General features: G+C 37.6%; 1 protein-coding gene across 1 annotated transcript in view; it reads left to right on the top strand.

Moving 5' to 3' along the window:
- Nucleotides 1–14758, top strand: part of Ino80 (INO80 complex ATPase subunit) — an 86166-nt gene that overhangs the window by 33158 nt on the left and 38250 nt on the right. The window contains exons 13-22 of the mRNA XM_034495774.2: nucleotides 298–378; nucleotides 1887–1982; nucleotides 6382–6441; nucleotides 7277–7419; nucleotides 8299–8383; nucleotides 9251–9368; nucleotides 11810–11895; nucleotides 13127–13294; nucleotides 13470–13603; nucleotides 14506–14573. Coding sequence (XP_034351665.1) covers nucleotides 298–378; nucleotides 1887–1982; nucleotides 6382–6441; nucleotides 7277–7419; nucleotides 8299–8383; nucleotides 9251–9368; nucleotides 11810–11895; nucleotides 13127–13294; nucleotides 13470–13603; nucleotides 14506–14573 — 1039 coding nt within the window. The remainder of the gene's footprint in view (nucleotides 1–297; nucleotides 379–1886; nucleotides 1983–6381; nucleotides 6442–7276; nucleotides 7420–8298; nucleotides 8384–9250; nucleotides 9369–11809; nucleotides 11896–13126; nucleotides 13295–13469; nucleotides 13604–14505; nucleotides 14574–14758) is intronic.

The raw sequence follows: 14758 nt of genomic DNA, 5'->3' as shown, positions 1-14758 counted from the left end.
ATATACTATGTCTTAGGTGGTATTGGTAAACTCCAGTGTTTTCTTAATATGTGCTGCATTAAGTAAAGAACTGGCCTTAGTGTTGGTCTACTATGTCATGAATCACACATATATCTGTAGTGTTGGCAAAAGAAACCATTATAGTAGTGATTAATAGTCATGGTACTGAGTATCTCTCCAGTTAATCTTGGAAACTTGTCCACCGTCTTTGTTAGCTCTTTTGGCATTAAGTGAAATGAATTCTATGTGGTGCAGTCAGGTGTTGACCACATGTCTCTCACTCTCTCTGTCTCTCAGGGTATTAATGGAATTCTTGCTGATGAAATGGGTCTTGGTAAAACTGTACAGAGCATTGCCCTCCTGGCACATCTGGCTGAGGTGAGTAGATGGAATTGTCAGTCTTGCTCTCCTGAATTTGGGCTTAGCTTATCTTCTCTTCTTTTCCAAACCAGGGTTTCTCTGTGTAGCCTTGGCTATCCTAGACCTCACTATATAGATGTGGCTGGCCTCCAACCCAGAGATCTGCCTGCCTTTTTCTCCCAAGTACTAGAATGAAGGGCCTGCATCACCATCAACAATGAGCCACTTAAAAACAGTGTTACTCCTGGTAGTGTATCAAAATAGCAGAACTTGTTGCTACATCTGAAGACTTTTTTTTTTATAATGATTTCTTTATTTGCATTGGTGTTTTATCTGCATATATTTCTGAGGGTGTTGGATCCCCTGGAACTGGAATTACAGACAGTTGTGAGCTACCATATGGGTCCTAGGAATTAAACTCACGTCCTCTGGAAGAGTAGCCAGTGCTTTTAACCTTTGAGCCATCTCTCCTGCCTTAGACCTTTTTTGTTCTCAGCAGGGCCAGGACAATGTTTGAACAAGTATAGCTAGAATTCTTGTTTTTTACTTCCTTTTATGAAGTACTGATATACTTTTAAGGATTTTATGGTTGCAAGAATTGGTACTGGATTTCCATCATAACACTGCTTTTTCTAGCCATGTCATATAGTCAGCCCACTTAATGTCTTTGAAGTGAGTCTTTAAATCTCTGGTGCCTAGTTTTCTACCTTTTCAAAACCAGCGGTAATATATACCTTACAGTAATAATAATCATAATAATAATTCTCTTCCTCCTCCTCTTTCTTTCTTTCTTTCTTTTCTTTTTTTTTTTTTTTTTGTGACAGGGTTTGGTCAGGTATAAGCTGTCCTGTAACTCTGTAGAACAGGTTGGCCTGAACTCAGAGACTTGCCTGAGTTACTAAGATTAAAGGACTGCACTGCCGCTGCCACCACTACTATCGCTGCTGCCACCTGGCAGATTTTATAAGAATTAAATGAGAAAATGTGTAATACATACTTTGAAAAAAGTAACATTCTTCTAATTTAATAAAAGTGAAATTGTGATAATATAGTAGAAAATAATGAAAGTAAATCAGTATGTCATACATATTTTTTTAAAGATTTATTTATTTAATTTTATGTATATGAGTACACCATTGCTCTCTTAAGACACATCAGAAGAGGGCATCAGACCCCCTTGCATGGCTGTGAGCCACCATGTAGTTGCTGGGAATTGAACTCAGGACCTCTGGAAGAGCAGTCAGTGCTCTTAACCACTCAGCCATCTCTCTAGCCCCTGTCATACACATTTTATGAATGAAATAAGACCCAAAAGTCATGAGAGTCATTGCTTAGTACTTTACCTCCCTTGTCTGTCTTTATTATACTAACTTGCTTTTCATTGAATGCATATGTGTGGACACTTGGGAGATAGGCACAGTTTCTCGTTACAATAATACCTATTTTTAAACTTCTCTTGTCATTAATTGATTTTTTTAGGATTAAACAGTTTTCCTACAGCTGACTGACCCCATTTTCTGTTGCAGAGAGAAAACATTTGGGGACCTTTCTTGATAATTTCACCTGCTTCTACACTTAATAATTGGCACCAGGAGTTTACAAGATTTGTTCCTAAATTTAAGGTAAAGATGCTCTTGTTCTTTAAGATAAGCTTCCAACCCTTGTTTTGCTGCCTTCTAATTGCCTTAGATGCCTGATGCTGTCATAAACACTGTGACCGAAGGCAACACGGGAAGAAAGGGTTCATTTTAGCTCACAGCTTTATATTCCATCATTATTTAAGGAATTCTGAACAGGAACCCATGAGTCAGGAACTTGAAGGCAGGAACTGAAGCAGAGGCCTTGGAAGTGTGCTGCTTACTGTTTTGTTCTCATGGTTTGCTCAGCCTGCTTTCTTTCATCACTCAATAACACCCCTGAAGGTATGACACTGCTCCCTATAGGATGGGACCTCCCACATCAGTCAAGACAGTAACTTAGACTTGCTTAGAGGCTAATCTTGGTGTTTGTTTGTTTGTTTGAGACAAGGTCTCTATATGTGACTTTGGCTGTCTTGGAACTCTTACGTAGACCAGGCTGACGTTGAACTCATAGCGATCCACTGGTCCCTACCTCCAGATTGCTGAGATTAAAGGCATGTGCTACCATACCTGGTACATAGGCCAAGATTATGGAGGCATTTTCTTATTTGTGGTTCCCTCTTCTCTGTCTCCTGATTGCTAGGATAAAAGATGTGCTTCCTACTCTTTTTTTATTTTTGAATGTGCATAGTTATGTGTAGGGAGTTACAGGTGCTTGTGAGCTCCGTGATACAGGTTCTGGGGACCAAACTCATGTGCTCTAGAAGAGCAGTAGGTACGCCTAACTGCTGAGCCATCTCTTCAGCCTCCATATGTATGTCTTCCGTGTCATAGGCTGTCCTGCAACTTGTTATGTAGCCAGTGTTTCTAAGTGTATGCCACCACACAAGGTTTGTGTGGTTTAGGAATCAATCACAGAGCTTCCTGCATGCTAGACTATCACTCTGCAAAGTGAACTACCTATCCAGTCCCTTATATTTTTATTTGCTTTATTTGTTTACTTCTGTTTTAGAGACAGAATTACACTACACCCCCAGTATTCCAGGAGACTGTCTTAGAATCCACTATGTAGTCCAGGCTGGCTCTGAACTTGTGGTAGGCAGTCAGCCTGCTTTTCTTTCTAACTGATGGGATTCTAGGTGAAACATGACATCTAGCTGTTTGTTTTTGTTTGTTTGTTTTGCTGTGTTTTGTTGGGACATTGTCTGGTGTAACCTGGGCTGGCTCGTGAACTTGCTGAGTGACTGGGCAAGTCTGACTTTAAACTCCTGATCTTCTTGTCTCAACCTGCCAAGTGCTGGAAGTGTGAGTCATCATTCCCAGCTGCCTTACATTCCTTAGAAAAATTACTTATGAGAGTAATAAGGGAGCCTATATACATCTTTATACTACATAAGTGAGAAATTCAAAGTCCAATTTAAGTTATTTGAGGCATTTTTCATATGAATTGATGGTCAAGGTGAGATGATAGAAATAGCCATCTTGTTTCAAAGTAGATTTTGCCGAATTTTATATTGTATTTTAGTTTGTTCATAATAATTCGTTTTTCTTGATACTCTAAAGTTAGTCTTGCTCCTGCTTATAATGGCTAACATAAATAATGTAAAAATTGATTTAACGCCGGGCAGTGGTGGCGCACGCCTTTAATCCCAGCACTTGGGAGGCAGAGGCAGGAGGATTTCTGAGTTTGAGGCCAGCCTGGTCTACAGAGTGAGTTCCAGGACAGCCAAGGCTATACAGAGAAACCCTGTCTCGAAAAAAAAGATTCAACTAATTCAGAGAGGAAAAAAATGAGATTGACTGGACTAGATATAATGGTCAATTGATAGACTGCTTGGTTGCTATAAATGAAACCACAAATTTGATCCCTAACACCTAACACTTCATAAAACTAGCAGTGATCCGTTTCCTGGCATGTGGAAGGTGGAAGCAGAAGGACCCAAGACTGGGGGCATCTCAGATGTAAAGTAGGTTTCAGGCCAGCATGAAGCCCTGCCTCACAAAAATCAAGAAGTGTGTTGTATAAATTTGAGTATGATGTAGACACAAGGTAAACAGTTTTTGTGCTGGACATGTTGGCCCATACCTGTAATGTTGTTACATGTGAGGCCGACTTATTTTCAGTTCTCTAAGGATGTGAGATTGATTCCAATGAAATTTTCTCATGAATTTTTGGACATATGGAAAATTGAAATAATATTCTTGGGTTTTTTTTTGTTTGTTTGTTTGTTTTTCTTTTTGTTTTTTTTCTTTTTTCTTTTCAAATGATGGCTAGATACATGTTGAATGCAATGTCAAAAAATAGTTCTTACAGCCACTGTAGCTTTGAGCTGCTCCTCCACTGGCCAATAGATGGCAGTATGGTATTACTTTAAGGCAGCAGTTCTCAATCTGTCAGTGTCAACCAACCCTTTCACAGGGTTCACATATCAGATTTTCCACATATCAGATATTTACACTATGATTCATAACAGCAGCAAAATATGTTATGAGGTAGCAATGAAAATACCTGTATGGCTGGTGGTTACCACAACATAAAGAACTGTTGTAGCTTTAGGGAGGTTGAGAACCACTGCTTTAAATCTTCATTCATATTTCTCCTTTCATTAATGCCTGGAGCTGAACGTTCATGTGCATATGCAGTACCCATCTTGTATATTTGTATATTGAATTTCATTTTAATACTAGCATAGAGGTATAAAATAGAATCTGGTGTCCTAGTCATAAGTGTCCCCTCTTGGATTTTCTCTTTTACTTATTTTATGTTATAAAATATTCATACTATAAAAATGTATCATTTTCCCAAGAGAGCGGTATATACCTTCGTCATCTCAGTACTCAAGAAGTTGAGGCAGGGGATTGCCACAAGTTCAAGGCCATCCCGATCTATGTAGCAAATTTCCTGGCCAACCAGTACTACTTAGCAAAACTTTGTCTCAAAAAGCCAGTCAAACCAAAAAAATACCATTGTTCAGGGTAGGCAGGCTAGACCAAGAAGTGGAGGCACTGCCACTAAGCCTAGAGATTTGAATTCAGGTCCTAGCACTCAGATGGGAGAAAAAGCCAAATTCTGCATGCAGTCCTTTGGCTTTTGTCTGTGTGCTGTGGCACATGAGTATGCACATGTGGATATATGCACATTCACATACATATAAAATAAGTGTAATAAAAAACCCCTACTCTTGTAAAGATTTAAGTGTATGGTTCAGTAGTTTTAAGTATATTCACTGTGTTTTACAGCTGTCCCTGCTCTCATCCCTACTGTCTTTGCCCTACCCTTAAACCTATGTCTATTAAGCAGTAATTTTTTATTTCCCTTTGCCTCTAGCCTCTGGAAAACAAATCTTTATTTGCCAAATACTTCATGTAACTGGAAACCATGCAGTATATGGCCTTAGATGTTTGGCTTCTTTCATTCAGCATAAAAAGTCCAGGTTCACCCACAATGTAACTTATCAATGATTATTCTTTTTTTCTTTTTTATAGCTAAAAATTGTCTGTATATATCATTTTGGTTCTTGCTCCTCTTTTGTGTATTTTAGTGTGCTTTTCACCTTTTAGCTGCTCTTAGCCACCGAATTATAAACATTCATGCACATTTTTGTTTGAATTGCATGTCTTGTCTTCATTACTATAGGGCATATGTCCAAATTGAGTTACTGAAATATGTATTGAAATACTATATTTTTGGTTATTTAGAAACCTGTTTTTATGTGGTCTGTCTGTAAACTAAGATTAAATTGCACAGTTTTAAATCACTGATTAAAACATACCTCAATAATACACAACATGGAATTCAAATATGTATCTTTTGGATATATTTTATATCCAGTGTCTTATAATCACACTATTTTGTTGATGTATCATTAATGATTGATTTATACTCTTAAAACAAATGAATTGTTTTCTCAGAGACCACATGGACTGCAGAGCTTAGAATTTACAAAGGGTTTGCTGACCCCAGTACAGTCAAGTCATTGTTTTTATTGCCTTTTCTCTTAGGTTGTTGAAAATATGTTTACTTTCCTGTTAGATGGAGGTTCTACTCAGGGTTATAAATAAATTTTATCAGATACAGAACTGTGATGCTGAGATCTGGCAATTCAGTGTATTTGGTGTTAGTGTCTGAAACGTGTGGTTATGATTAGGACCTCTTCTCCTTACAACTTTTTTATTTTTCTCATAAAATGTGATTTGTAGAGGTTTTTTGTTTTTGTTTGAGACAAGGTACTTTATAGTCCTGGCTCTCCTAGAATTTGCTCTGTAGACCAGACTGGTCTTGAAATCACAGAGATCTGCCTGCCTGTGCATCCCAAGTGCTGGAATTAAAGGCCTGGGCAACCACTGGCTGGCCTCTTACTAGTTTTTTACTAAGTCATTCAGAGTAACATTATTGATAATGCCTCTCAAAAACAAAATAATATATTGATCTGTTTTCCAGGTGCTACCATATTGGGGAAATCCTCATGATAGAAAAGTTATCCGGAGATTCTGGAGTCAGGTAACTTCAGTTTCAGTTTATTTCCCTCTCTCTCTCTTGCTCTCCTATCCTCTTGCTCTTTCGTTCTCTTTTGCCTCATGCATACAAAATCTATAATACATTTCTGGATATGGAGCAAATATATTTTTATTTTGATAAAATGTTTTTCCTGTACAATCATTTGGACTTAAAAAAAGAGACCTTTTTTCTTTAAGATTTACTTTTTAAAAATTAGTGTATATTTGCGTGTGTATGTGTACAACAGATGTATGCAGGATCCTTAAGAGGCTGTAGGGGAGGGCATCAGATCCTCTTGAACTAGAGTTAAAAGTGATTCTGAGCCATCTTGCAAGCTCTAAGTAATCTAACCACTGAGCAGTCTCTTCAGTCCCACCTTCCTTTTTCTTTCATGAACTGTAGATTAGTTGAAAGAAAATGCTTTAAAAACATTGGACATTTACATTTTACCTCACTGCATGTCTTTCATTTTTCTTTTAAAGGAGTGTTCATACTTTATTACCTTTTAAAAGATAAGATCTCACTCTGTAGACCAGGCTGACCTCAAACCCAAACATCCTTCTGCCTTTGCCTCCTCAATGCTGGGATTAAAGATGTGCACCACAACTGTAGGCTTTCTTCTTTACCTACTGGAGAGCTGACTAAGTGGGTGCTGAACAATCTTGATAATGTGCATTCATTCCCTGGAACCAACAGTGGAAAGAAGAACCAACTCTGGAAAATTGCCCTTTGATCTTCACATGTATATGCTTACTCATATTTACACATACATGTACATAAAAAATGGTTCTTGAAAAATTTGACATGTTTTTCTATATTTTTCTTCTTGCATTTGTAGAAGACCTTATACACTCAGGATGCCCCCTTCCATGTGGTCATCACTAGCTACCAGCTGGTGGTACAGGATGTCAAGTATTTCCAGAGGGTCAAGTGGCAATACATGGTACTGGATGAAGCTCAGGCACTGAAGAGTAGTTCCAGGTAATATGCATAATAGAAACTAGCCTCATGGGTGGGTGGGAATCTACACATAGAATCAGCAAAGGCCAGGAATTTCAGAATATAACATAGTATACTCTGTGCCTCTGCTATTTGCCTGACCAGAATGGGGAAAGTCTTATTTATACTTTTTTTTTTGAGACTTAAATATCATGCTTAGAATGTATTGAATGGTTATAACTTTTGTTGTTGTTGTTCTTGTTCTTCCTCCTCCTCCTCTTCTTCATCTTCTTCTTTCCTTCTTCCTACTCTTCCCCTTCTTCCCCTCTTCCTCCTCCCTCTCCTCTTCCTTTTCCCCCTCCTCTTCCTTTCCCCCTCCTCTTCTTCCTTCCCCTCTCTTCCTCCTCCCCCTCTCTTCCTCTTCCTCCTCCTCTTCTTTATCTTCTTCTTTCCTTCTTCCCTCTCTTCCTTTTTTCTCCCCCTCTTCTTCTTCCTCCCCCTCTTCTTCCTCCTCTCCCTCCTCTTCCTCCCTCCCCCTCTTCTTCCTCCTCCCCCTCCTCTTCCCCCTCTTCTTCTTCCTCTCCCTCTCTTCCTCCTCTTCCTCCTCTTCTTTCTCCTCTTTTCCCTCCTCCTCTCCTTTCTTAAAGGTAAGAACAGTAGGAAACTGGAAAGCCAGAAGGGTCTCCCACTTTACCTATTTGTGGATTTTTCCCCCCTAAGTCGTAATACCATTGGTATTGATGAATCTCACAGTTCTGCTCGGATTTTTATCTTCATTTTTGTTAAAGTATATTTTTGATTTTGTGCATGATTCAGTATATGATTCTTAAGTATTATTTGGAAAGCACTTTTAGAAATGTTGGGTCTTAGCATAATTACAGAAAGACATATTGTTAACTTGTAACTCCGTTTCTTGAACAGTGTTCGTTGGAAGATTCTCTTACAATTCCAGTGTCGGAATCGGCTTTTGTTAACTGGAACCCCCATTCAGAATACCATGGCAGAGGTAGGCACTAGTCAAGGTAATAGTGTATATCTTTGTAAGATACCTGTACCCACACTGGACTCCTACCGTTCTGTACAAATTATATTCACCATTGTAGAAGAATTAGATTGTAGCTTCCTAAGTGTCTTGTGGGAAGCATTCTTATTTTCTTACTATTTATTAATTTATAATGTTCCTTTTGTTTCCTTAATAAATATTGAGCACATTAAGAAGTGTTGCCCATCTTAATACAGATAACTTTTTACTCTAGAATTGGAAAATAATAGTCTCTAACATTGAGGGCCTCAATTTTTCTTCTTTAGAATTCATTATAATAGGGGTCAGAAAACTTTCTGTAAAAGAGGAAATAGTATTTTACATTTCATAGACAGTACATTTCACTGTTAACAACTGCTTGTTTTTGTTTATGCAGTATGGAAGCAGTCATGCGTAGAGTGTAAATGAATGGCTATGGCTATGTTCCCATAAAACTTTACTCATGAAAACATATGACCAACCAGATATCGTCATAGGCTGTAATTGTGTAGCCCTTGCTCAAGTGCTGTTAGCAGCTAGTTATACTGCTACAAAACTATGTTCAGTTGTGGAATCAGCTGTGTGACTTTCATCTTTAAAACTATTATACTACAAAATCTGAGCAGTGTCTGTACTTCTAAATTTGTAGTTTGCAATTAATAGAGAAATCATCATTTTTTTTTTTGTTTGTTTGTATTAGGGTTCATTGAACAAGCATGTGTTTGGACTCATTTATTCTTTCTGTCTCATAAACACATTCATTTGTTAATCTACTCCCCAAACCTTAATATATAGTCACACAGTATCATTTTATGGCACTGTATCTGTTTCATATTTTTCCTTTGTTTTAAGCTCTGGGCTCTGCTACATTTCATTATGCCAACATTATTTGATTCGCATGAAGAATTTAATGAATGGTTTTCCAAAGACATTGAAAGTCATGCTGAAAACAAATCTGCTATTGATGAGAGTAAGTACTGCTATGGCTTTCCTTTTTTTGTGTGGAGTTTTAGGACTCTGTAATCCAGGTCTCATGCTACAGCCCAGAATGGCTTGGGATTCACTATGTAGTGTGGCCTCAAACAGATATTTCCTGGCTCAGTTTCCCAAGTGCTGGGATTACATGTGGGAGCTACCACACCTGGCTCTGAATTTTATTTTCAGTAGATTAGTATGGGCAACAATGTATATTTTTTTCCTGTGTGAAGAATTTCTCTTTCAGTAAACCTACAAGAATTGAGGGTAAAACTGTAATAAAGTAGTTAATATACTATTAATAAAGTAGCTAAATACTCTGAGTTAAAAAAAATAGGTCAATCTAAGTGAGATGTATCAAACTTAATAAATACTACATTTTGGTTTGCAGGCATTTTGTCTTAGGTAGGGTTTCCATTGCTGTGAAAAGACACCATGACCAACAGAACTCTTATAAAGGAAAACATTTAACTGGGGCTGGCTTACAGGTTTAGAAGTTTAGTCCATTATCATCATGGCAGGAAGTATGGCAGCGTTCAGACAGGCATGGTGCTAGAAGAGCCGAGAGTTACATCTTTGTCCTTAGGCAGCAGAAGGAAACTGTCTTACTGGGCATAGCTTGAGTTTAGGAGACCTTAAAGCCCATCTACACAGTACCTTACTTATACAAAACCACACTCAATAAGACCACACCTCCAAGCATTGAAACACATGAATCTATGGGGGCCAAATCTGTTCAAACCATCACATTCCCATGGAAACATCAAATGAAGATTATATTTATAGGGAAATCATATAACAGGTCATTGGTTTTTCATTTTTGTTTTTATAATAAAAGTTATAGAGAGGTTATCTCTGTTATTTTTCCATCTATATGAGGATTTAAAATTTTTTTCTTTTAATTTTTCTAATTATTGAATGGGAAGGTACATACTGCAGTGAGCTTGTGAAGGCTGTAGGGAAGTTATGGAGTTGTTCTTTTGTTTGTTTTACCCCTGTGTGGGTTCTGGGGAAATTGGACTGAGGTCACCAGGCTTGATTGGTAAGGATCTTCATCTACTGAACCATTTCAGCAGCCCTAGGATTTGTTTCTATTGCAAACATTTTTAACCCTGTTTCTCAGTAGTTTTATACTATTTGCCTAATATTAAGAATTTGCCATGTTGCTATTTTATTTGTGGTTTTTCAAGATAAGATTCCTCTATGTAGTCCTGGCTGTCTTGCAACTCACTCTTTTGACTAGCCTTGCCTTCAATTCAGAGATCTGCCTCCCTCTGTTTTCAAGTGCTGGGATTAAAGGTATGCATCACCACCACTCCCTGGCTGCCATGTTTCTTACTATGTAGACATAATTTGATATCTACTAATTGTAAGAAAAATTAAGCAGGGTCTGGAAAGATGGCTCAGTGGTTAAGAGTTCTGGCTGCCTTTTTTTTAGAGGATCTGGGTTCAATTCTCAGAATGCACATGGCAGCTCCCAGTTGTCTGTATCTCTAGTCACTTGGGATACGACACTCTTTCCTGAACACATTAAACATTACATACACACATGATGCTCAGACATGCATGCAGCCAAAACACCTATACACCGTAAAATAAATAAATTCTATAAGTATAATTTTGGGGAAATGGTGTCCTAGTTAGCTTTCTGTTGCTATGAAAAACTTCCTGACCAAAAGCAGTTTGGGGAGGAGAGGGTTTACTTGGGTTACATGTCCCAGTTGTAGACCATCGTAGATCTCAGAAGAGGAGCAGAAGCAGAATGCTTGAAGCAAAAACTGAAGCATAGACTGTGGAGAAACACTCCTTCTGGCTTGCTTTCATGGGTTTTTCAGCTGCCATCTTGTTTACCCAGGACCACCTGCCCAGGGGTAGTAGTAAGCACTGTCCACAGTGGGCTGGGGTTCCTTAATTAGTAATTTAGAAACTGTAGCCATGTGTAGTGGTGCATGTCTTTAATCCCAGCACTCAGGAGGCAGAGGCAGAAGCAGGTGGATCTCTTGAGTTTGAGGCCAACCTGATCCATAGAGTAAGTTCTAGATTATCCAGAACTACATAGTGAGACCCTGTCTTGAAGGAAAAGAAAAAGAAAAGAAAAGAAAATGTTTCCGAAGTCTAGTCTTGATGGGAAAGAATTCCTCAGTTGGAGTTCTTTCTCCCCAGGGGATGTTACTTTGTGTCAGGTTCATAAAAACTACATAGTACACTCTGGAAGTTCCTTCTAGCTTTGAGTCAGTCTTGATGCAATCTCCCAAATAGGCTCTGAAAGTGGGTTTTAATGTAAACAGAGTCTATAATATGATGTTTGTTTTTCTACTTTGGAACAAGTTCATTTCTTTTAGAGAATCCTTGAGCTCAGTGGCATTTGCAGGGTGTAGGAGAGAGGAAGTGTTGTTTATTTGTATATGGTACATATTTGTGGACTTCCTGTTTCAGATCAACTCTCTCGTTTACACATGATCTTGAAACCATTTATGCTGAGAAGAATAAAAAAAGATGTAGAAAATGAATTATCTGACAAGGTAAGAAATAAAATCTTAATGAGTTTGAACCTTAGTAGATACCAACTTAGGGTTCTTCGCAGGATATTTTCTTGATACATATTTAGTTGAAGGATAATTAGTTTGATTAAGAAGATCTTTCAACTTGAATAGTCATAGGGGATCTAGTCAAGGCAAAGTAACATTCTTTTCCTTTTGTTAACAATCCTCTTCCAGTTGGTTTTGTTTTATTTTTATACAGGGTCATAACACTATAGGCTAGCCTAGAACGCATGTAGTATAGGGTGACCAAACTCTGAACAGGCTTCCTACGATTGAGATTATAGGTATGAGCCATCATGCCTGGCCATGCTTTGATTAATACAGAGTTTGAAACATTACAAAAATAAAATAATATAATAACTCCACTTGTGCCCATGAAACAGCATAAGTAGTTATCAACTCATGGCCATCCCTAACTTTTCATGTATTCTAAAACAGTTTCATGCTGATCTCTGGATGGTTTTATTTTCCTTTGAAACAAAGTCTCACTGTGTATACCAGGCTGAGGCTGGCCCCAGGGCATGAGGAGTTTATTTTTTGCAGAATTCCAGGTACTGGGATTAATCATGCCTTGCAGATTTTGTCTTTTTAAAAGTTAGATATCATTATCTTTGAGCAAATGAATGATAATATTGTTAACAAGTTTATTGTGTTGTGGAAAAAAAAAAAACTCTCTTTCTCCATGATGTACTACATGGTGCTTGTTGTACACTAAGAGTCCTTTCACATTTGGCACTTAAAATATAGGTGTGGGGATATTTGGAAATTACTGTGAAGGGTGATGGTTGGTGCTGTTAAAACTGGAAAGATAGGCCAGTTGTGGTTGTGGTTATTCCCAGTACTTGGGAGGCAGGGGCACATGGATCTCTGTGAGTTTGAGGCCAGCCTGGTCTACAGATAGAGTTCTAGGACAGACAGAGCTACACAAGCAAACCTTGTCTCAGATAAAGAAAAAAAAATTTAAGTGGAAAATATTATTCAGGGAGAACATCTAGTGTGTGAAAAAAGAGAAATGGGTCACAGAAACATTGTTTTCAAGATGATTGTCTGTATCATAGGATTATAGAAATAATTCAGGTAAGTATTGTTTCTTCAGTCATAATCTGGTTTGTATATGTCTTCTAATTTAAGTTTATACTAGTTATTCTTTACCTGATTTTTACAACTATATAAAAATAATTTTGTTTCAATTTTTTTTTAAATTTTTTAGATTGAGATTCTAATGTACTGCCAATTGACCAGCCGACAAAAACTCTTATATCAGGCATTAAAGAATAAAATTTCCATTGAGGACTTACTGCAGTCTTCAATGGGCTCTACACAACAAGCACAGAACACCACCAGCAGCCTCATGAATTTAGTCATGCAATTCAGGAAGGTAAGACTTAGGTCATTTGCTTTGATGTTTTTATTGACCTGCTTCCTGGAGAGGACTCTAGGCTTGATGCCAAATAGAGCACTAGATGAAAACGGGAAGGTAAATATTCAGGAAGTTTAACATTCAGCAATGATGTCCGCAAATGACAATGTTCACTTACCATTTCTCTTCTTAGGTGTGTAATCACCCAGAGTTATTCGAAAGACAAGAAACATGGTCTCCATTTCATATTTCCCTAAAGCCATATGAAATTTCAAAGTTTATCTATCGTCATGGACAGATCAGGGTCTTCAACCATTCACGAGATAGGTGAGCAAGTAGTTAACATCTGGGGATGCTGAAGTGCTTTTGTAATTTGGCTCATTGGGCACATTTATTTTTAGTAGTGCTAGGGATTGAACTGAAGGTCTCATGCTTATTATTAAGTGAATGATCTACTACACAACTTTATCCCTAGTGCAGTAGTTAAATTTAGTGATGAATATGTAAATGTCCAATAGATATTTAAACAAATGGTGAACAACTATTGAGGGTGCATCTTAGCCATTTCTATTACCTACCTGTGTATAGGTGTGTATTTGCACCAAAAGTCAACAGTTAAAATATTAAAATGCCTTAGTATACTTAAAGTGACTTAGAGTAGCACCTACTGCAGAACTGAGTCTATTACTTTATAGTTAAATTTTACTCTGTTGATAGTGTCTGCATTAAAAAAGTTGAAATAGTCACTAAGCTAATATGCTAGAGACCATGTTTTCATAAATTGGTGTATGATTCATTGTATATCTGTGAGTTAGGATACTTCTGGATTCCAGAGTTTCTCTTGTGCTCTTAAATGAATATCTGTATGCCAGCTTTTGAGAGCTATGGACTTTGAAAGTTCAAAGCTTTGTTACAAAAATATTCATCAACATTACCTAATGAAGCTAAAATTGAAGATCATTTAACAGATTTGAACAAGAGAAACAGACTAGAGTTGTGCTTTTGTTTAGATTAGAATTGAGATTCTGTGGAGTGCGGAGAGATTTGCATTATTGTGACAATTCTGAATTTTCTGACAATTTTGTCAGGATTTGCATGGCCACATGAAAAGAACTTTTTACGTGTAGAAATAGTCTTAAAAGATTTTTCTTATTTTGGAGCCTCCAGTTTAGTTAACTTTCAAATGTTTTTATTTCCCTTGAGAGTTACTTTAATTACTTGCTTTACAGGTGGTTGAAGGTTCTTCTTTCTCCATTTGCACCAGACTATATCCAGCAGTCTCTCTTCCATAGAAAAGGTAGACATTTTGATCTTTGGAAAGAAGGTGTATCTGTGATTTACCAAGGTGTTTTTAGTTTTGCCTGTGGACAGATTTTGTTTTGAACTAGTAATGGTTTGGGCTTTTATTTTGATAAAGTGACTAGGGAGGTGGCTTAGAATGGAATATTAGCATTTGCTACACTAGTATGAGAACTAAAGTTC

The sequence above is a fragment of the Arvicanthis niloticus genome, chromosome 2 (assembly GCF_011762505.2).
Source record: "Arvicanthis niloticus isolate mArvNil1 chromosome 2, mArvNil1.pat.X, whole genome shotgun sequence".
NCBI classification, from domain to species: Eukaryota; Metazoa; Chordata; class Mammalia; order Rodentia; family Muridae; genus Arvicanthis; species Arvicanthis niloticus.
The sequence above is the reverse complement of the archived record's forward strand: the minus strand, read 5'-3'. Positions and strand labels throughout refer to the sequence as shown.